This window comes from Triticum dicoccoides, chromosome 1B (genome assembly GCF_002162155.2).
Source record: "Triticum dicoccoides isolate Atlit2015 ecotype Zavitan chromosome 1B, WEW_v2.0, whole genome shotgun sequence".
NCBI lineage: Eukaryota > Viridiplantae > Streptophyta > Magnoliopsida > Poales > Poaceae > Triticum > Triticum dicoccoides.
This window is the reverse complement of record NC_041381.1, coordinates 12,761,180-12,784,900: the sequence shown is the minus strand read 5'-3', so window position 1 is coordinate 12,784,900 and position 23,721 is coordinate 12,761,180. Positions and strand designations below refer to the sequence as shown.

The following is a 23,721-nucleotide window of genomic DNA, read 5'->3' as shown; positions in this document are numbered from 1 at the left end:
AACATTATTCTTATTACCCGCCGGCTATAACAACTACGGGCACACAAGGTTATGCTCCGCCTACCTGATCAGGGTAGCGCGCGCCCATAACCTTCCCTCGTTGGAGGCACCGGCGAGAGGCACAACAATAGACGCAGTTAGGACCATCCCATACCGGTAAGCGTGGTTGCACTGGTCAACATTGATTCAGCGGCACCATGACTCATCCAACAGTTGTTCAAGTTCAATTTAGTCCAGTTAACTTGAATGCAAATATGCTGAGCCATGGTAAAATGCATGAACATGATATCAACATCATCATGAGAGTATCACATAACTTTCCACCATATCAACAATAAATCATATCCACTGAGCATCGCATACTGATTGGCACGACCATCTCCAACATCAACATGTACTACTAGCAACCATAAACATATGAAAGGTAATACTAGCAGGTGTAACATGATCAGAGAGTACAAAACAACATATCACAGAAGTGAACATGCAACTCTAAACATCACCGGAACAACCATAACCATCTTTTTAACAAGCAAACAATTAATAAAGATTCAAGTTGAAAACCATGGCAACTGCATGACTATCATGCAAGTGGGTATTGTGGCTTGCCTGGGGATGAAGAAGGCACCGGGGAGAAGTGCGGTGAAGTCGCGAAAGGATTCGCCGGAAAATGTTCTCTCTCGGAGGGAGCAGATTGAGGGCAGGGGAAAAATGGTCATTTTAAGTATGCCAAAACATAATGAAAGTGACACCAGTAGAAAGGGCTTGACGAAACGAAGAAGTGAGTGTTGGTTTCACCTCAAACGGAGTTACGGTTAAAAAGATAGGGATGATTTTCTGCCAGGAACCTATCTATAAAAATTTATTTTACAGTCTGGGCCAAAACAGAAAACTGGAAAGCGTATTCTGTGGAATGCGTTTCCACTTAAATGACGTGGCAGGGGTGGGGCTGGGGCTGGTCAACGCCTGAGAGACTGACGGGTGGGTCCCACCTTATCCACTCCCTCTCTCTCCTTTCTTCTCTTCTTCCTCTCTCCTTCTCCCGACGTGCGCCTGCAGAGCAGAGGAGGCCGAGCGCTCCGGCGATGGCCGCCGGGGCTGCAGGGCACCTCCGGCGAGGCTCCACCCATGGATGAGCTCGTCGAGGAGAGCCGCTTCCAAAGGGACAGGTCCCGGCCGCCGGGACGGGTGGAGGCGATGGCGGTTTCGACTCCGGCGGAGGGGCTTCGGGAGGAGATGAGACTCAAGGCCATAGTGGCTCCAGCGAGGGGAAAAGGGCATGGGGAGGGTCGCCGGAGGGGTGGTGCTCTACTGGCGGTGCTGGGATGGAGAGAAAGAGGCTACACTGCCCGAATTTAGGAGGGGGCTGGCGTCAAGCACGACGGCCATGAGAGGGACAGAGAGCTCTTGGAGCCCGAACGAGAGGCTGGGGAGGGAGCTGGGAGTGAGGCGAGGCCATTTATAGGCGGGGCGAGGGAGGCCGAGCTGGCACCGCCGGCGACGCGTTTCCGGAGCCGCGGACGCGTGTGCTCACGCATGGACTCGGGGGAAGGCGACGGCGATGCACAAGGAGGAGCTCACGAGGCAGAGGAGGCCAAGGGGAGCAGGGAGGAAGATGACGACAATGAAGAGCGTGATGATGTCCACTGTGCTCTCGTGGGCGTGTGGCGCTTTGCATCGGTGAGGATGCTGCCGGAGGGGGAGAGGGGTCCATCGGAGCAGCGACGACGAGAGCTACCTACTGGACATCATCACAGGCGCGAACCCGACGAGAGGGAGCGGTGCCAAAGCACAAACAGTGCTCTGGACACGCAACAGTGCATAGAGCACGCGCACAGGCATGCCAGCTGGGCGGTCACCACACGACATGGAACATTAAACGCTCTACAATACCCAAAATGGTGTCTAGTGGTAAGTCCTTCGAAGATAGGTTTGAAATGAGGTGGTAACTAGGTGAAAGAGGCTCTGGTGAAAAAGAAATAACCCTCTGAAGTTTACTGCAGTAAACTTCATCAGCTCAATGAGGTCAGGGACAAGTTATGGGCCAAATAAGTTGTCTGGGGTGTTTAGGATAGGAAGGACTATGATCCTGGAGGTTGGGAGGGTCAAAAGATCAAGATTTACTGCAGTTGCTTCACAACTGCATACTTGGTCCGGAAATGAAGATCAGCAAGATGCACTCACATGGAGTGTCCACTTGAGCTCACATTGGGCAAGGCTTAGTCATTTGGTCATATTAAGATGCTGTAAAAAGCTCATGCCAAATGGACAAACCAAAATAGCACTTGCTTCACAAACATCTCTGCTGACCAGAAACTTTGAATAATTATGGTGGTCAAATGGATCAATGAAATGATGCCAATATTTGTGGAGAGATGTTTCATGGATATAAGAATGATCTGGTAATTTATCAGGATTTTTGAAGCAATATAAAATATACTTGCTTCACAACCTGAAAATTTTGCCAGAAACAAAGATTTGCTCCTATGCTCACATAGATAATTGGATGGGGCTGGAAATGGGTGGAGGGGGTTAATATGAGCACATTAGGAGTGTGCAAAAGTTCAACTCATTTGGGTACTCCTAGCTAGTACTTCCTTCACAAAGCCTTCTGTCAGACAGTAACTTTGAAAATTCACTAAGGAAGATTAGCTAGGCAAATAAATTTGAACTTGTGCATGGGGCAATTGTTTGGACATATAAACATGCCCAAAAAGGTTGGGAGTCAATAGGAGAAATAGAAATGACACTTCCTTCACAAAGTGCCATTCAGGGTAGAATAGGAAAAGGAATATTGGGGAATTATTTTTGAACATGCCAATGAAAAGTTTTGCTATATTTGATCAAGATATGACCCAAAAAATTTATGAGAATTATTTGGGAATTTTTGGAGTGAGGGAAATATAGGTTGCTTCACAACCTAGGGTAATTAGAGTTATTCCTTTAATAGAAAAGGAATATTCCTAATAAAAAGAATATTGGGATTTGGGCTAGGATGGAAATGACAGGGTCTAGGGAAAGATTTGGGAATGACAAGCCACACTGGAAGCAAAGAAGAAGGCATCTTCTTTAGTTTCCAGACCACAAAGCCACGAAAAAGAAAAAGTCAGGCAAAAACCTCGGAAAAACAAAAGAAAAAGAAAGGGCCAAAAATCAGGCTGTCACAGCCTTTCAGCATAAACGCGCAGCTACAAAGCAAGTAGCGGTAGCACGGTTCAACGTAGATCGCTACTACTATGTGTAGCCTGTCGGCTAAGCCGTGGGAATTTTAGTAGTAGCGCTTTTATCTTCAGGCGCGCTACTGGTACAACTGTATTTGTAGCGCCGTTTACACCAGCGCGCTAGTGCTACTTAGCAACAACATGCTTTTTTAACACGCGCTACTGCTGAAGTTCTGTGTATAAGGTTTTCCCTAGTAGTGGGACGCGCTTGAAGACTATCAACTCATATGCTTCTCCCCCTTTTGTTAGTAATGATCAAAAAGGTTTGAAGACATAGAGCATCTACTCGTTCCCAGAAGGAGCAGATGATGGCGCATGGTCGACGGTGGAGTTCGATGGTGCAGAAGGGCCTGGTGCAGCATCGAGATGCAGTGAAGCCATGGTTGGTGAAGTGGCATCATCTTCTTCATCGACGACTCTCGCAACAATAGTTGTTGCAGAAGATGAGTACTCAGAATCTTAAATTGAGGGAGTACGGCGCCAACTTGCATTTTGTGGAGGTCTAGAGTCAAATTTGAATCCTTCTGTGAAGCCATCTTCGTGAAGATCTTCCTCAGGGCATAGCAGGGTGAGACTCTTCCAAGACCGCCGACAGGCTTCATGGGCAACAAATGAGTTCTTGGTGGCTAAGTTGTGAATGTGATTGACATCCACCAAGAGGCTCTGCATCTGATGCTTGATCCAGTCATGATGCTTATCCTGCTTCTGATGTAAGGCCACAAGAAGCTCACGGTCAATGAGTACACGTGAACGCTTCCGAGGCCTTTGAGAAACTGTACTAGGAGTGGCTTCAGTGTTAGTTCGGTGTGGAAGGCGCATCTGACCAGCCAGTGGATATGCATGAGTTGCAGCATTGGGCACATGAATGCCTTCTATTGGTTGCGTGAAGCTTTGATGATCAACATTGTGAAGATACAGTGGCTCTTTGGCAGGCTCGGGGTAGATGGCTTCGACAGACAGATCAACCTCAGGTAGAAAGACCACGTGGTTGCGGGCTGAGGGCTGATAGTCAACAGAAGAGTGGAGTTTGATCAAGCGCATCACCCATGGAGCATAAAACTTCAAGCCAAATAGATCAATCCCAGATGCAGCTAGTTGTCTGATAAAGAAATCCTGGGTGTTGAATCTGATGCCATTGACAATATGGAATACCAATGTCTTCAGGGTCCCTTCAAGTTTGGCTTCAAAAGAATATCCCTTGATTGTATAAAATGCAGGAGTAATAGCTGCGCTGCTGATAGCTCCAGAAGAGATCAGAGGATATCTTTGGCTTCGTATAAGGATTCTTGGCGCTATCGAAGAATGTATTTTGTGCCCTGAAGCTAGTCACGCTGAAGGGACCGTGTGTGGTGGCAACACTTGGAAGCCTTCACTAATGCAGGATGCTGCTAACGCGACACTACGATCAGAGACCCTTCAAGAAACTCTGTGCGATGCCATAATCGCAAACGGTGTTGTATGAAAAGCGTCAAAAAAGGTGAAAACATTTGCGATGGAGGATGCAACAAACATGGTTCAGATTTTAGTTGCGTGTGCTTTCCAAGGCATATGGTTCAGTCCAATGAACTATTTGCGATGAGGCAGAACAAAACAAATGGGCAGCCTGATGAAGGCGTGTGTGATATAGAGCATACGGTTCACTCGGATGAACTGTTTGTGATTAGGCAACACAAAAGAAATGGGCAGCCAGATGAAGGTGTGTGCGATATACATCATACAGTTCACTCGGATGAACTGTTTGTGATTAGGAAACACATTAGAAATGGTCAGCCAGATCAAGGTGTGTGTGATTGAGGGCATACGCTTCAGAAGGATTAACTATTTGCGATTAGGCAACAGAGCAAAAACGGGTAAGCCAGATCAAAGTGTATGTAATTCATGGCATACACTTCACATGGATGAACTGTTTGCGATTAGCCACAACAAACTGAAACAGTTAGATATATCAACGTGTGTGTGCTAGACGGGCACACCTATTGTAATTAAAAGATGTGTGCTAACATTGCCTATTGCGGTTCACCCTATAGTGCAAACGCCACGTACGCGGCCGAGAAGTCGTACGTGCCCACGCTACGCCTTCCGGGAATAGTGCCGCACTTATAACCGTCAGTAAATTTTGAGCATGCGTCCCATCACATTCCAAATTGCAAACTTATTCACACCGATCAAAACCTAAATGGTTTCCCACTTAGGAGCGTATTACTACGCGGTTATAAATACTACTACTCCAAGATGACTGCACATTCCTCCTCAACTCCTCATCCACAAAAAGTCAAAAACAAACAAGTCATTCATCATCGTTCCCTTGCGTCCGCCATGGCCAGCATGAGTTTTGGGTCGAGAGATTGCCACCAGGGAGAGGCGAGCCTGCAAGCAGGAGCACGAGAGATGTCCCGCATTGCCGCGATAGCAGCCAACATGTCCCGCCGCACGGCCGTAGCAGCAGAGAGGTCCCGCCGCGCTGCCGAAGCAGCATGGAGGACCCGCCGCGCCGTCGATGTAGCAGACTGGTCCGGCCGCACCGTGGAAGCAGAAGATATGTCCCGCCATGCCGCGAAAGCAGCAGAGATGTCCTTCCTTGCCGCGACGGCCTGGGAAAATGTCTCGCGGGTAGGCGAGGACTCTTACACGTGCATGCGTGTCCTTGTCTATAGGCAGATAGCTCAGATCTCCAGGTGGGCGAGGTTGCAGGATGACTTGCAAGCCTTGTTTGAACTGTGTACCGATGTCATCCGGCAACTAAATGAGAGCAATGCGAAGCTCCGGGCCGAGCGCGACCTGCTGAGGGCGAAGATCGTCGGAAGTGCGAAGCACCAGGAGCAGACCACTGCCTTGTTGAAGAGGACCGGCGTCATTGTCGAGAAACTTATAGACGAGAATAACAAGCTGCGGATCAAGCGCACAAGGCTGGTGGAGGAATCCATGGATGCTCTCAAGCAGCATCTTGAGGACAAGAAAGAGCTCATTGCCGCTCGCCGTGGAGACTAGTTCCCGCGGCCTACAGCAACTCATCAAGAAAGTAGAGATCAGCGAGCCAGATCGTTGTCTTCCTTCTTCTTTTGCCCTTGTGTATTTCTGCGTTGCCGCATGTGGCTTTTTAAATTATGTTTCTAAATATGTAAGACAATTATTATCCACTGTCATCGTCCTTATATTCATCATGCTTGCTATAAGTCGCAGTCGATGCTATATAGGTCCGTCAGATCTACATCAAGATCCGTGCAAAACTTTCTTTTCAGATTTTCATTTTTCTGTCTTAAATCTCAGTCCAGTGAGACATAGAGCCACGCCGTAGGACAGATGCTCGGGCGCCATTAATGGAGAGGTCAGGAGGGAGGTGCGCGGTGGGTAGCGGTCAAAGGGCTCTCCTCCCGATGAGCAGGCGCAGGGGTCTGATCGCATGCCTTCCGTACTCAAATAGCTACCCCGCACAACACCTCCTAGCTAATAAAAAACAGGGGACGCATGGCCGCACGCAATTGGTAAGTCGAACGCCCACGGTTTCAATAATACTTGTGTTTCTGATTTGTAACGTGACAACACTTGTTCCAAAATTACTTTGTTGATTGTTAATGTGTGGGCCATCGCAAATCGGACAGAAAAATTACCACAATATGTTGGTGCCATGTCATGAGACCATGCCAAGTTTCATGATTTTCAGGCATGTTTTGGAATTACATGAATTAAAGAACCAAGTTTCTCAATCTTTCGGGCCGAGCCACGACGCCCAGATGTTTGAATTTCACTCCCATCTCTTGCATGAGACATATAAATTCACCCAAGGACACATATGTGATTTTTCAAACAACTTTGGTGCACTCGAGCATGTGCTTGTAGTTCAAATTTGAATTATCCACATTAAATGCCCAGAAACTCAATTAATGTATAAAAAGGCCAAACAAACCTGGAATAATTCCAAAATTTAGCATGGTACTTCTATTTGGTCTAATCTGGCTGTGTAAAAAAAATAAGGCGGGAGAAGGCAGTGTACGTATGTCGTTTCGCACACGGAGGTGACACATTCCCTCTCGGAACCACGAGCCTTCTTGAGGGAAGCTCCGGTTTACAAGAAGCTTACACCAAAGCTTGTCCAAATTCAGCCAAAAAAATTACCGCAGGATGTTGGTGCCATGTCATGACACCATGCCAAGTTTCATGATTTTCAGGCGTGTTTTAGAATTAAAGGAACTAAAACAACCAAGTTTTTCAATCTTCCGGCTGAGCCACGACGCCCAGATGTTTGAATTTCACTCCCATCTCTTGCATGGGACCTAGAAATTCACCCAACGACACACATGTGTTTTTCCAAACAAGTTTGGTGCACCGGAGCATGTGCTTGTAGTTCAAATTTGAATTATGCACATTAAATGCCCAAAATCTCATTTAATGTATAAAAAGGCCAAACGAGCCCGGAATAATTCCAAAATTTAGCACGGTACTTCTATTTGGTCTAACCTGGCTGTGTAAAAAAATAAGACGGGAGAAGGCAGTGTACGTATGTTGTTTCGTACATGGAGGTGACACGTTCCCTCTCGAAACCACGAGCCTTGTTGAGGGAAGCTCCGGTTTGCAAGAAGGTTACACCAAAGCTTGTCCCAATTCGGCCAAAAAAATTACGGCAACATGTTCATGCCATGTCATGAGACCATGCTAAGTTTCATGATTTTCAGGTGTGTTTTGGAATTACAGGAATAAAAAACCAAGTTTCTCAATCTTTGTGGCCGAGCCACGACGACCAGATGTTTGATTTTCACTTTGGGACATAGAAATTCACCCAAAGACACATATGTGATTTTTCAAACAACTTTGGTGCACTGGAGCATGTGCTTGTAGTTCAAATTTGAATTATGCACATTAAATGTCCAGAAACTCAATTAATGTATAAAAAAGACAAAACAAACCCGGAATAATTCCAAATTTTAGCATGGTACTTCTATTTGGTCTAATCTGGCTGTGTAAAAAAATAAGGCGGGAGAAGGCAGTGTACGTATGTCGTTTCGCACACGGAGGTGACACGTTCCCTCTCGGAACCACGAGCCTTCTTGAGGAAATCTTCGGTTTGCAAGAAGCTTACACCAAAGCTTGTCCCAATTCAGCCAAAAATATTACCGCAGGATGTTGGTGCCATGTCATGACACCATGCCAAGTTTCATGATTTTCAGGCGTGTTTTGGAACTACATGAATTAAAAAAAAACAAGTTTCTCCAGCTTCCGACCGAGCCACGACGCCCAGATGTTTGAATTTCACTCCCATCTCTTGCATGGGACCTAGAAATTCACCCAAGGACACACATGTGTTTTTTCAAAACAAGTTTGGTGCACTGGAGCATGTGCTTGTAGTTCAAATTTGAATTATGCACATTAAATACCCAGAAACTCATTTAATGTATAAAAAAGGCCAAACGAGCCCGGAATAATTCCAAAATTTAGCACAGTACTTCTATTTGGTCTAATCTAGCTGTGTAAAAAAAAATAAGGTGGGAGAAGGCAGTGTATGTATGTCGTTTCGCACACGGAGGTGACACGTTCCGTCTTGAAACCACGAGTCTTCTTGTGGGAAGCTCCGGTTTGCAAGAAGGTTACACCAAAGCTTGTCCCAATTCGGCCAAAAATATTACCGCAACATGTTCGTGCCATGTAATGAGACCATGCTAAATTTCATGATTTTCTGGCGTGTTTTGGAATTACAGGAATTAAAAAACCAAGTTTCTCAATCTTTCTGGCCGAGCCACGACACCCAGATGTTTGAATTTCAGTCTCATCTCTTGCATGAGACCTAGAAATTCACCCAAGGACACACATGCGATTTTTCAAACAACTATGGTGCACTGGAGCACGTGCTTGTAGTTTAAATTTGAATTATGCACATTAAATGCCCAGAAACTCAATTAATGTATAAAAAGGCCAAACGAACACGAAATAATTCCAAAATTTAGTATGATACTTCTATTTGGTCTAATCTGCCTGTGTGAAAAAATTAAGGCAAGAGAAGGCAGTGTACGTATGTCGTTTCGCACACGGAGGTGACATGTTCCCTCTTGGAACCAAGAGCCTTCTTGAGGGAAGCTCCGGTTTGCAAGAAGCTTACACCAAAGCTTGTCCCAATTCGGCCAAAAAATTTACTGCAGCAAGTTGGTGCCATGTCATGACACCATGCCAAGTTTCATGATTTTCAGCCCTGTTTTGGATTTACAGGAATTAAAAAACCAAGTTTCACAATCATTCCGGCTGAGCCACGACACCCAGATGTTTGAATTTTATTCCCATTTCTTGCATGGGACCTATAAATTCACCCAAAGACACACATGTGATTTTTTAGCAAACTTTGGTGCATTGGAGCATGTGCTTGTAGTTCAAATTTAAATTATGCACATTAAATGCCTAGAAACTCAATTAATGCATAAAAATGCCAAACGAACACGGAATAATTCCAAATTTAAACACGACACTCATGTATTAGTTGCATGTTCACTGTACGTAAATGTTCTAGCAACTCAAACACCATCCTTTCCCTCCGTAACACCATTTTGTCTTTCAAAAATAATGAAAAAAATCAGGTATACCACAAACAGTTTACTAGAAAGAATCGTGTGGGGTGTGATATAAAATATCTTGGCGCACCGTCTTGTCTGTCTTACGCAGGAAGATTCGTTGTCTACAGTCCACCGCTCCTGCTTGAACCACACTTGCGCGCCAGTTTCTGGGTGCCCCCATGCTAGTGTACGAATTCATTTCAAATAGAAGCTTGGAGGACATTCTTCACAACGATACAAACAAGCTTCTCAGCCTGGACGTACGTCTAAGTATTCTTCATCAATCAGCAACTGGCCTAAATTATATGCACTCGGAAACAAACAATAAAATTTTGCATGGTGATGTGAAACCAGCAAACATACTCTTGGGTGACAACCTTCAGCCGAAGATCTCAGATTTTGGCATATCTAGGTTGATTGCAAAAGTCAAGGAACACACTAAAAACATCATAGGCGGCATCACTTATATGGATCCAGTATACTTGAGAACTGGCAAATTGACCGACAGAAGCGATGTCTACAGTTTTGGACTTGTCATCTTAGAGGTCATTAGCAGGAAGAGGGCCACTCATTCTGAAAATAACAGCTTACTGAACAGCTTCCTGGATTGTCACCGGGAAGGAAAGAAAGCAACTGAGCTCTTTGATAAAGAAATTGCAACGACAGGAAATCTAGAAATTCTGGACAAACTAGAAGAAATTGCTATGCTGTGTCTTAGAATGGTTGTCGATCAAAGACCATCAATGAAAGAAGTTAAACGGCAGCTTGACCTACTGCAGGGATCGGATACGCCCTAGGTTGGTTTTGGGATCTGATTTGAGTTTGAATAGCAGGTACGTTACGTGTAATAAGATAGGTAACTATCAAGTGTCAACGTCTGTTGTATTTGCAGTTTCAAGGAAATTTGTGCTACTGTACTGTACTAAGTGATCGTGTGTTTGACTTCGGTGTGACCAAATGTATGGATTGATTAATTAATCTATTTTCTGCGGCAGCGATTTGCTCTTGCTCGTCAACGAGATCATTATGTAAGTTAATCTTGTTGTTTCTCCAGCTATTTTTCAGCTTGTTAGTTGTGGCCGTAGCTAGACTTAGTTGTAGCATGATAGTGCTCCTGTAACACGACCACCTGAGAACAAAGGAAAGAACAAAGGAAGAAGAAAAGCTGTAGGTCTTCATAGCACACCACAGTGCGGTGCAGCGATCGAAGTTCGTGTGCTTGTATAATTTTTATGATCTATATTAGCCCTACTATTTTTGTGTAAGTTTTAGGATTTGAATGCCAATATTTAAACCCCATTCCATTCCCTAGCTCAAAACTGATAGAAATAGAAAAATACCACTGTTCCTTTAGGCCAATAGAGCAACCTAACAGCGTGGCCCAGCTGGCCAGCCAGCTAAATTAGCCCCACAATAACCAGTTCAACCAACCGAACCGGTATGCAGTAACATTCAACAGCACCCGACATGCCTGCGCACCATCCCATTGACATGCCGGCCCCAGCTCAATTGTCCCTAACCTCTAGATCGAGCTACCCAAAGCACAACCTCATGCACATCGCCGTGCACGACCCCACGCCCAGCACAAACCCCAGCCCCGATAGGCACCTTGAATCTGCCATTAAATATCCCATGTCGCCCTCGTAAGAAGCGCCCACAGTATGCTCCCTCACCGCTACCAGGCTACTCACAATGGACCGACTATCGCCGCAATTGGTTCTCGATTTCAGTGCCCATGCCATGGTTTGGCCTGTACCACATAGAAGGATTCTCACGCTTAACACTCGAATACCCTCCATCTTCATAGCTCGTTGGGTTCCTTGACTCGCCGAATTCCTCTCTTGATATTCTAATATCCAGTATTATTGACATATATAAGGAACAAGCAATGGAGAAAATAGGACTTTTACCCTCATTGTGGGCCTAAACCTGGGCAGATCGCATGCCTCTGTCTTCTCTGTATTAGAGACCACTGGGCCTCCAGACATGATTCCACTCGACTACAAATTCTACATACCCCCCTTGTACCTCTCTTAGAATCAACGAGAAGTCCCTCGATAAGTGGTGATGTTCGACCATTGACTGCATGCCACTTCACCTTTATGGGCCTAGAAGAGAGCATTGTGTTATTATAAATCTAGGAGGGGGCAGAGTGGTAGAATAGTGCCCCCTAAATTTATAAGTTATAACATATTAACATGAGGTTTAAATATGGACCTCATAATTTAAAGTCATCGTTAGACTTTGTCTTAGTTATTCTTAGCAGATGCAGATGCTTGATCAGGCTATAATCATAATTATATAAGATTCTATTGTTTTACAGCTCATAAGTTTAGGGTTTTTTTCATGTGACACCAATCAAATAATAAGAATCAATAGAAACTATTATGAACTTCATAGCTAGGTGATATTCATGTCGTCCTCGAAAACGGTTTAGGCCATATAAGTAATACACCCAACTGGTCCTTCGAAAAATTAAGAATTGGTCCACTTGGTACTCTTTTACTTCCATCATTCTTCCAATACTTGCAACCATCCAATCAGTCAAAAAACATAACCATCAATTTTGTTAGCACTTGTAGTGATTTGTGCCTAAATTCCACGCACCGATACTCCTTGTTCGTTTCGACACTCTACATATCAAACTGATCAATAATTGATCTCCAACAGTTGTGGATATTGTTGAGAAACAAATGTTGGCGTATATTAGATATATGTGAATGGTGGTTGATAAAAGGACTTAGCAAGTCCTTGATAGTCACACCCCTTGTTAGAAAGTTTAATCTAGCGATTTGCCTTTTTTTTCTAGAGTTTCTTGTGAAAATTTTAATATGTTATTGTTTCTTGCAATTTGTAAGCAACAAAGGTATTGGGCTTCTTCCAACTCAAAAACAATTATTGATCTTGCTGAACCTTTTATGTTAAAGTTTACTCTGGGCTGAGTTTTCTGCAATAATTGTAACATTGACACAAAGCTTAGAATAGAAATATGTATTTTCTTTTCTTTTTGAAACGTGTCTCAATTAAACAATTTGAATTGTATCATAAGTGATAATTTAATATAGGATGGACGTTGGGAGAGGCATTGCTGCAATGGGGCCAAATCCAGACTTGTGTTGACAACGGAAGTGTTCGCACTCGTTTTTGGCGAACCTGCTGCCAAGGGAGGCATTCCTGCGGTAAAAGAGGACCTGAGTGAGGCACACTCAAGAAAGATGCTCAAGACATGGAGAAGATGCTAGGAAGTATATATGCACTATGGAGCAGGGAGCACACAAGGTCTATAGTGACCAATGATAGCTCACCGAAGGTGATACGAGTTTCCATGTCCCAATCGGCAAGTGCCTCACCGATTCAGCGTGCTCCATGTTCCTGTCGATAGACCAGTTGCTATGTAAAGAGTAGCTTGAAACCATGACAGTACCAATACGAGTTCAAATTTAAGTTTGGAGTTCACGTTTGAATTGCCCTATCTGAGAATATTAAAATGGATACAAAGATCCAAGACAGTGTTCGGTTGTGGAAATTATGACGATTTCATATATGTGCACGTTGACGCAATTATTTTATGGCATAAAACGTAATTAAGATGGCCTCAAATGAAGAAGTGGTTAACATAAAAATTCTTCGTCTCGTCAAACCGAGCAACTTACCATTTTGGATCATCTCCATCCGAGGCAGTATGAAATCTGTAGAGCAGAAAGAAGGTTAGAAACACGGTATGAGAAAATCCTGTTGGATAAATCTGACTGATGATACTCAAAATCCAGCTAATGATGGTCAAGACCGACCGCTGATGGTCAAAACTGAGTGGCAAAGATCAAATCCGACTGAATGATCAGTCGGGTAATCCGAGTGAACCATCAGTCAGGTAATCTGCATAGAAGCTGAAGATGGGTCCGTAAAGTCATCTAGATGGCCTCAGATTGAAAGGTGTTCAACACGGAAGTTGTGCGTATCATCGAGATGTACAACTTTGTTTTTGGAGTCATCACAATGCGACATACAAAGTCGCGACAAGCACTGAACAGCCCAGCTTGCCGCCTAACGGATTCCGATTGAAGTTGAAGATGGGTTCGTAGGGTCGTCAAGATGGTCTCAATCTCTCAGATGAAAAAGTGATCAACGCGAGAATTGTTCATCTCAAATTTGATGTTTTAGCCATCTCGATCCAAGTTCGTATACAGTCAGGAGAAGGAGCACCGGAGCAGAATAGAAGAATCGGGCGTCCTGAATCGACACGGTCAGAGCAAAAACTACCTTTGCCCGAAGATTTTGTAGCTACTCCAACACGACAGGAAGGTTGATCCGATTAGAATCTGATTCCTGTACGGGAGAGTCCTGCCTAATTTGTCTGGGTTGCAACTGAGGTCAAGTCATTTGAAAATGCAAGTTGTATATTATACGTACTACTATTAGACAACAACTGCAATAATTGAGAAGTTGAAAGTGTGTACGCATTATCATGACGAACATGTTTGTGTCATGTACGGTGTAATTGCTACCTTATCCTATTTTATGGGATATATTAGCTATGAAAATAGATAGTGTATATCAAGGAAATTTCTCATTTGTCGATGGTCTAGATTGCAATCGCACCCCTAGGTGAAGATGCAACTTGCGCCACAATCATTGATGACCACGTCTGTTGCTGACCTGGCCGGCCGTATGTTGGTTACATTATTAAATTTTGTTGCGCTAGTGACGGGCTTATAAAAAACTCGCTACTCTGCCAGAAACCAACATTCGGCCGGTCAGCATGCAGCAAATGTTGATGGCACTGACGACCATGCTGCTACTCCTTGCGGTAGGAGCAGCAGCGGCAGCTACCAGCACGACGACAACTCGTGGGTGTCGGCCGAGCTGCGGTGGCGTGGACATCCCCTACCCTTTCGGCATCGGCATTGGTTGCTTCCACAAGGGGTTCGAGATCGACTGCACCATGGACGGCCCAGTGCTCGCCGGCTCGTCCCTTCGGGTAAAGCACCTGTCGATCCATCCAGACGTGTCGCTGGTGATGCTCCCCATTGGATGGAAGTGCTACAACGCCTCCAGCACAACTGAAGCGGCGGACTCCAGCTACGGGGAGACGACGATGAACAAGGATGGCGTGTACCGCATCTCCAACACGCACAACATGCTCGTTGTCATCGGCTGCGACACCATGGGCTACACCGCAAGCATGAAAACCGACGGTGGCTTGGCCTCTCACGCCTACTACACCGGGTGCATGTCCTACTGCAACAACTCGGCCAGCGCGCAGGACGGTCTCTGTGCCGGCGTCGGCTGCTGCCACGTCGACATCCCGCCGGGGCTCACCCACAACTACTTCAAGTTCAACGCCTACGACCACTCCAGCATGATGGACTACAGCCCCTGCGACTACGCCTTCCTTGTCGACAGGAACAACTACACCTTCCACCGGTCCGACCTCAAGATGGACACAAACCGGACTTCGCCGGTGTGGCTGGACTGGGCCATTCGCGGCAACGGCTCCATCTCCGGCGATATATTGTCGTGCAACCAAGCTGCCAGGACCAGTGAGAACGCCTGTGTCAGTGATCACAGCGACTGCCTCGACTCCACCAATGGGCCTGGCTACAACTGCAGGTGCTCTGAAGGCTATCGGGGCGACGCTTACATTGTGGACGGATGCACCAGTAAGATTCCATGCTTAATTAATGCTGCTATGATTCGGTTTGGGAAGGCGCTGTGGATGGGATTTTGCCGTTTTGGACATCCAAAAACGGTGTTTCCTAGTGGCGTTGATCGAGAACAATCTCAATTTTTAGTGCAAATTGCAATTTGTATTTATCCCTGCTTGGTTGAAATTGCACTTTTTCCGAAACAGCCTCAGCAGAAAACATACAAACCTATTTCCTTTATTGATTATAATGTCCTAATTAACGTTCATTTTGTGAATTTGCGGAACACAGATATAGATGAATGCGCGAATCCGGCCGACTACCATTGCTACGGTGTATGCACGGACACCCAAGGATCATACGTATGCGAATGTCCTGCTGGTTATCGGAGCCATGACCCAAGAAAGGAACGATGTACTCAAAAGTTCCCATTTGCAGCACAGATTTCCATAGGTAATTAACATCATACCCCTACTACATACGCATGTATTAATTCCATTGCTTTTAGTAATTAAATTGTATAAATTCGCCTCTCTCATTCGCATCAAAATACATACACAAACTGTTTGTATAGTTCGAGACTATAGGTGAAGTGACATGAATTCAACGAAAATTCAAACATCTGGTGATGAACAGAAAGACTATCTCTCTATATATACCAAAATATTCCTATATACTACGTACACCTGATTGTATGAAAGTTTTGTCCTATTGGGAAAGTACGTCCTTCTACGCGTATATAAAGTTACACCGACATCAATTTGAGTGTTTATTTCCTATACACCCACATCAATTCAGGTTTTTACTATTTGTGGCTTTTTAAAGCGCTGCATGAACACCAAAATTAAGTTTATATCTTTTATGGCAAACTAATAAATAATCAAATAATATTTATTATTACATAGTTAAGGTTTTATTCTTTTCCCGTGTAGGTGCAATAAGTGGCATTCTCGTCTTGGCACTCTTGTCATTCATTTATGTACTTCGCAAAGAGAGGCGGGAGGCCAGGGACTTTTTCCGAAAGAATGGTGGTCTTACATTAAAGGATGCTACAAGTATTAAGACTTTCAAAATGGAGGAGCTCAAACCAATTCTAAAGAAACACAATTTAATTGGTAAAGGTGCCTTTGGTGAAGTTTACAAGGGTGATGTTGATGGATTTCTAGTCGCAATAAAGAAACCAATTGGTGATAATGCGTTAGAGAACAACCAATTTCCAAATGAAGTCATTATCCAGTCTCAAGTCATCCATAAGAACATTGTAAGGCTTAGAGGTTGTTGCCTAGAAGTGGATACCCCCATGCTAGTGTACGAATTCATCTCCAATGGAAGCTTGGAAGACATTCTTCACAAGGATAAAAGCAAGCTTCTCAACTTGGATGTACGTCTAAGTATTCTTCAAGAATCAGCACATGGTCTATCATATATGCACTCACAAACCCACACCACAATCTTGCATGGTGATGTTAAACCAACAAACATTCTCTGGGATGAAAATTTTACGCCGAAGATCTCAGATTTTGGCATATCAAGGTTGATTGCAAAAGGCAAGGAACAAACTGCAAACATCATAGGTGACATGACTTATATGGATCCAGTTTACCTAAAGACAGGACGATTGACCGACAGAAGTGATGTCTATAGTTATGGGGTTGTCATCCTGGAACTCATTAGCAGGAAGAAGGCCACTCACTCTGACAATAATAGCCTAGTTGGCAGCTTCCAAGAGTGTCACCAAAGAGGGGAGACAGCGCTGAAGTTGTTTGATCCAGAAATTGCAACAACAGGCAATTTCGAAATTCTTGACAAGATAGCAAAGATTGCTATGGAGTGTCTTCATCTTGATGTGGATCAAAGACCATCAATGACAGAGGTTGCAGAGCGCCTTCTCATACTGCATAGGTCCCGTAAGCTGTAGGTTGGTTTCCTGGTCGGATTTAAGTTTCAATAGCATGTATGTTAGTTCCGTCGAATAAGACACGTAACTATAGAAGTGCATCCTTTGTTGTATTTGCTGTTCAATGACAATTTGTACTACTGTGCTAGTGAGTATCTGTCTGTTTCATGTGACCAAATGTATGTATTAGTTCAAAACTCTTCCAATGAAAAACCCATCTTATTCCATGAAGATCTGACTATGTGTGTGTGTGTGGGTTCCGTGCTATCTTGTCCGTTGTCCTTGGGATAAGTTAGGTCTACACGAGGTAATACATACAAAACACCCTCTCCTCATCCGATTCACTGGAGCAAAGATGTCACTCGGAGGAGACGACGCCACACTTGGAATGATCATTCTTTGGCTCCTTCTGTCGACTTCTTATGTCGAGGTTGGTACGGCAACTATCGAGGAGTTATTAAGATGTGAGGCTATTAAGATGTGATGACAAAGAAGAGGTTACATAATTGTACCAGCAAAACCGCTGAGAAACTGACGCGGGCGGAAGATGGCTCCTCCTTCCTTTCTCCCTCCCCTCCCTTCCCCTTCGTCTCCTCCTCGCCTCGGCAGATCTGCCCCCCGCCCTTCCCCGGTGGCCGGCGTCCGGTCGCCCTCACCTTCATGCGTAGCTCCCCTCCCCCTATCCTCTCCTGTTTCCCCGCCGGTGGATCTCTCCCCTTCCCTCTCTTCGCTGCCGGTTCTTGGATCTCGTTTTTGGGCGCTGCTGTCGGATGAGGAGGATTCGCGGTCTCTACCTTCCTCTCCCGGTGGTGCGGTGACCTGCTCTGGGGAGGTGGGGGTCACCTGCGCCGCCCCTCGCCATCGTAAGTTTGCCCCCGGGGGTCGGGGCCGGCAGTTGGGGGTGCCTCCGTCGGCCGACGGCTGGCTCCAGGTCTCGCGACGTCGGCGTAGATCTGGTAAGCTTGCGTTCGCGTCCCCTGCGCCTGGTGTCTTGGGTCGTGCTCCTGATGGGGAGCTTGGAGGCTCTCCATCTCCCTTTCCGTCTCCGGCGGCGGGGGCTCCGTCGCCGGCGGCGGCGGCGGTGGGGCCGCTGGTCGCTACGTGTACCCTAGATCCAGATCCCTGTGTAGTGGCCGCCGGTTCGCGGGCCTTCTCCCCGTGTGGGCCTGCTGGGCCTGTTGGGACGGTGCTGGCTAGTGGGCCTCCCCCTCCCCCCTTCCTCTCTTCGGTTATCGATTTCCCCCCGCTTGTTTCTCTTGGCCCAGTTGGGTCCCCCGCCCGGTTACCGGCTCCCCGTCCCTCTCCGGCCCATTTGGCGAGTCGGGCCCAGGGGGGCACGGCTCGCTTGGGCTATATGTGGATCCCTCGCGGCTCGGTATCCCTCCTGCTAGGGTTTCCTGCTTCTGCCGCCGACTTGCGCCGCTATCGTCTTCCCATCCGCCGCATCATCAGATCCCCCCCACCTCCACCCCTCCTTCTTCCTTTTGCTGCGGTGATCTCCATGGACAAGTCTAGGGGTTCCTCTTGCGAGGCACTTTCTGGTAGCAAGCGGCGCCGTGAGGACTCCCCCGCCTCCGCGTTGGATTTGGAGCTTGAGGCCTCGCTACGCTCCAGGCTGGAGTCGGAGCATGCGGCACGCGAGCAGGCGGTTCGTGCCCGCGAGGCCTGGGCTTCGGGTCCGGAGCGGGAGCAGCACCCGGTGAAGGAGGGGGTGACTGGATCTGGCCTGCAAGGCTCTGGGTCTGGTCCCTCTCCTTCCCCGGTGTTGGATCCGTGGGAGGCGGCGGTGGCTTCTGGCGGTGGGGTGTCTTCGTCCTCGGCTTCCCTCCCGGCTCCGGGTGTTGGGCGTGGCCCGTCGGCCCCGTCCCGGCCCCTACCTCCCCCTCCTCCTCGCTCTTTTGGGGCCGGACCTGGCTTTCGTCCGCCGCCTCGATCCTTCGCGGGGCCGGCGCGTCGGTCGCCTGGTCCGGCTCCTGGGGATGGGATCCTTCCTCCTCCCCCGTCGCAGCAACAATCCCTTCCCTCCTCCTCCTCCCACAGCAACCCCTCAGCGCTTACTTGCTTCGCTTGCCATAGACCGGGCCACTTTCAGTCTCGATGCACCAATCCACCATTCTGCTTGATTTGTCGCTCTGATGGTCACCTCACGGTTAACTGCATGGATAGGCAGAAACCTCCCGCGGTCATCCAGTTTGGTCTGGGTCTTCCTGGCTGCTCCTTCTTCGCCTTCGATGGTGACCTACCTGTTCGGGAGGTGGCTCCTACGCTGTCCAACGCGGCTATTGTCTCTGTCAAAGACCAAAAGATCTCCCCCCAAACTCTGCTGGAAGGGCTTCGCATCTGGGATGTGGCTGGTTGGGACTGGCAAGTTGTGCAACTGTCAGATTTTGACTTCTCTGTGGTGTTCCCCTCCAAAGATTGCCTGCGAATGATCGCTTCCTGCACCAGCTTCACCTTACCTCTTAATCAACTGGTGGTTTCTGTCAAAGCGGCTGCATCCAACGGCACTGCAGTTGGTCCTCTGTCTCAAGTATGGGTGTTGATTGATGATTTACCTGCTAGTCTGCGCTCGTCTGCTTTCCTCATGTCCTTTGGGGTTTTGATTGGGAAACCCATTGAGGTGGATGAGGAGTCTTTGAACAAGGTTGGTCCTGCTCGGATGAAGGTCTGGTGTGTTGTTCCTGATCGGGTGCATGGCTTCATTGATGTCTATCCCTCTCCCAATGGCATCAGGTTGCGGGTGCGGGTGGAGGGGGCGGCGGCGGCTTTCCATGCTCCACCTCCCCACCTACTCCTGCTAATCCTTCGGATAAACATGACAAGGATGGGGATGGTTCTTTTGGTGGCCCCAATCAAAGTTTTGGGTCTAATCTCCGCTTCACTCAATCTGAATGGGACGGCTTGGCAGACTCAGAACGTGAGCTATTTCACTCTCAAGCGCCTGTTGGTGATGCTCCTCGTGAAGATGTAGTGATTCCCCCTTCTTCCCAGATGGCCCCCTCTGCTGCTGCTGATCTGTCTAAGGCTCCGCCCTGCTCGGCTACTCCTGTGTCTGCTGCATGCTCCAACCTTCCGGCCCGCCCTATCTCCCCCACACGTTCGGGTATTGAAGATCTCCCTGGCTCTCCTGCTCGAGACATGGTGGAATCCCAACACCCCTCGAAGAAGAAATCCTCAGTTCGCAAGTACTCGGCTAAGAGCCGGGCCTCTTCGGGCTCGAAGCAATCCATGACGGGGATCTGCCGGCGTCTTGATCATGATCTGGGCTCCATGTCCCGCTCGGGCCCCCACGCTGGCTCTCCTGCTGCGCGGTCGCCTGCTATCCGCTCCCCGGTGTCCACGGCCCGCAAAGGTAGGCGGGTGTCCCATTCTGGTGGCTCTATTCTGGAAAGGGCGGAGAAGCGGGCAGCGGCGAAGGACCTCCCTCCCCCAGGTACCTCCCCATCCCCATCTGTCGCTGTTTCTCCGGTTCGGGTGGTTTTACCTTCGATGTCTGATGATCATCTTTTAAATATTATGTCGGACGTGGGTTTGGTGGTTGACACTTCTGTTGGCTCTCCCAGTTCGCTTCTTGCTATTATTCGGGCTAATGAATTGGCCCAAGCGGCCATTGCAAAAGCCAACGAGGCCGTTGCCTCGCGGGTCGCAGATGTTGGTTGTGGTGTGGGGGAGGCTTCGGGTGCTGGTAGTGGCCAGCCCTCATCCTGCCTTGCTAAGAGGGGCACTAATAAATGATCTAAACCCTGTGTGGCCCCCAGCAGGTCGAGCCTCCGTATCAAGAACCTTTCGTATAAATGAGGGCCTTATTCTGGAATATTAGAGGGTTCGGTGCTAGGGGGCGCCGTGACCAACTGAAAGATTTGGTCCGTTCTAATTCTATTGACTTTGTGGTGCTGGTTGAAACATTTAAGGATTCCTTTTCCCCCAGTGAGCTTTCTGCTATCGTGGGTATGGATAGATTTCATTGGCAATCTGTACCGGCTTCGGGCCACTCTGGAGGGATTCTGATCGGTTCTAATAAGGACATTTTTGACTTTGTTGCTTTTGATCATGGGTTTTATTGGGCTAGTGTGGTTCTCTCGCACAGATCTATGAATACCCTCTGTGAATTTATAGTTGTTTATGGGCCCGCGGATCACTCCTTTTCGCATCTTTTCCTTGATGAACTTTCGATCAAGATTGAGTCCTGTACTCTTCCGATGGTTATTGGGGGAGACCTTAATCTTCTGCGATGCCCTCTTGACAAGAATAATGATAATTTTTCCTGGTCTTTAGCCAATGCTTTTAACGACTTTATTAGTGCCAACGCTATTCGGGAGCTTCCTCGGGGGGGAGCCCGCTTTACTTGGTCTAATCATCAGGTGAACCCTATCAGATCCGTGCTTGATCGTGTCTTCCTGTGTCCCAGTTGGGATGCCTTGTTTCCTAGGTCCTCTCTTTTCGCTAAGTGCACCGTGGGGTCAGACCACACCCCCTTGATTCTTGATGATGGTTCCATTCACAATAGACCTCCGGCTAGATTTCAGTTTGATGCTTCTTGGCTGTCTGTTGAGGGCTTTGTTGACATGGTTGCGGCGAAGATCTCCCAATCCCTTTCCCACAACTCCCGCTCTTTTGGCCCTCTGGATGATTGGCAGTCATGTGCTTATGCCTTACGAAAATTTCTTAGAGGCTGGTCGCGTAATCGTGCGGCGGAGGATCGCCGCACCAAAGCCTTCCTTGAAAATCAGATCCTGGAGCTGGACCGTACTGCTGACTCTATTGGGCTCTCTGGGGATGGTTGGGCTGTTCGCTATAATCTGGAGGCTGCTCTTCTGCAGCTGCACCATCAGGCTAAGATCTATTGGCGCCAGAGGGGCACCCTTAATTGGACTCTCAAAGGGGACGCTCCTACTGCTTACTTCTTTGCGATCGCAAACGGTAGGCGTAGGCGTTGCGAGATTAATAGACTGTTGATTAATGGTATGCGCTCTTCTGATCAATCCGTGATTATGGCTCACGTTGTGGACTTCTTTTCATCTCTGTTAAGAGCTAAACCTCCATCGGGCCTGTCCATCTCCCCCCACCTCTGGAGTTCTGGTCTTAAAATTTCTCCTGAGGAGAATGCATCCTTGATGATTCCGCTCTCCGATCAGGAAATCTGGGATGTGGTTAATTCTGCCAATCTTAATGCTGCTTCCGGGCCTGATGGCTTCTCCATCCCTTTCTTTCGGAAATTTTGGCCCCAGTTGAAACAGTTGGTGTGTAACGTTATTCAGGGTTTTTGTCTTGGTACTGTCGACATCTCCCGCCTGAACTATGCTGTTATATCCCTGATCCCTAAGGTAAAGGGTGGTGATGTCATTTCCCAATTCCGGCCTATAGCGTTGATTAACAATTTTGCCAAGTTCCCTTCCAAAGGCTTTGCGAACCGGTTGTCTCCGGTAGCTCACAGAGTTATTAGTCCCTTCCAGTCTGCTTTTATCAAAGGGCGTTTTATTTTAGATGGTATTCTCTCCCTTCATGAGATTGTTCATGACCTTCATGTGCGGAAATCCAAAGCCATTATCCTCAAGCTAGACTTCGAAAAAGCGTATGACTCGGTTAGCTGGCCTTTTCTCAGGCAGATTCTTCTTGCCAAAGGGTTCGACGGTGCTTATGTTCACCGTATCATGCAGTTGGTCTCGGGTGGCCACACTGCAGTTGCCGTAAATGGTGCTATTAGCAACTTCTTTGCGAATGGGAGGGGCCTCCGCCAAGGGGATCCGGCCTCCCCTGTTCTTTTTCAACTTTGTGGCTGACGCCTTCTCCTGTATGCTCTCCAAAGCGGCTCGATGTGGTCATATTATCCCTGTGGTTTCTCACCTACTTCCGGAAGGGGTCTCTCATCTACAATATGCGGATGATACAATCATCCTGGTAGAGTTGGACAATGCCTGTATTGCCAATCTGAAATTTATTCTGTTGTGTTTCGAAGCTGTTTTTGGTCTTAAGATTAATTGCGCCAAGAGTGAGGTTATGGTGACGGGGGTTGACCGGGCGGAGGCCTTGCGGGTGGCCAGGCTCCTCAACTGCTCCTTAGGTTCCTTTCCTTTCAAATATTTAGGTCTGCCTATCTCTCCTGGTCTGCTTCACGCGAAAGACTTCGCTCCGGTGGTTGCTAAAGTGGGGAATAGGGTGCTTCCTTGGAGGGGTAGGTATAATACCAATGCTGGCAAAGTGGATCTAATCAACTCTTGCTTATCCTCTCTCCCGATGTTCCTTATGGGTTTTTATCGTCTCACGGATGGAGTGCATGCTGGCTTCGACAAACATAGGGGTGGCTTTTATTGGAATTCTGCTGATAACAAAAGAAAGTATAGGTTGGTCAAGTGGCAGTTGATGTGCAAGCCTAAAAATCTTGGGGGGTTAGGCATTATTAATACTCGGGTGATGAATATTTGTCT

General features: G+C 47.2%; 2 protein-coding genes across 2 annotated transcripts; both read left to right on the top strand.

Annotated features, from left to right (window-relative positions):
- The first annotated feature begins 1,536 nt into the window (after positions 1 to 1,536).
- LOC119349984 (LRR receptor-like serine/threonine-protein kinase ERECTA) lies at positions 1,537 to 10,551 on the top strand. The gene is made up of 2 exons (XM_037618052.1): positions 1,537 to 1,680; positions 9,919 to 10,551. The coding sequence occupies exons 1-2, from the start codon at positions 1,537 to 1,539 to the stop codon at positions 10,549 to 10,551; spliced, it is 777 nt and encodes a 258-aa protein (XP_037473949.1).
- A 3,962-nt stretch (positions 10,552 to 14,513) lies between these two features.
- LOC119299444 (wall-associated receptor kinase 2-like) lies at positions 14,514 to 17,390 on the top strand. The gene is made up of 3 exons (XM_037576677.1): positions 14,514 to 15,414; positions 15,691 to 15,852; positions 16,332 to 17,390. The coding sequence occupies exons 1-3, from the start codon at positions 14,514 to 14,516 to the stop codon at positions 17,315 to 17,317; spliced, it is 2,049 nt and encodes a 682-aa protein (XP_037432574.1). The 3' UTR covers positions 17,318 to 17,390.
- The last annotated feature ends 6,331 nt before the right edge of the window (positions 17,391 to 23,721 follow it).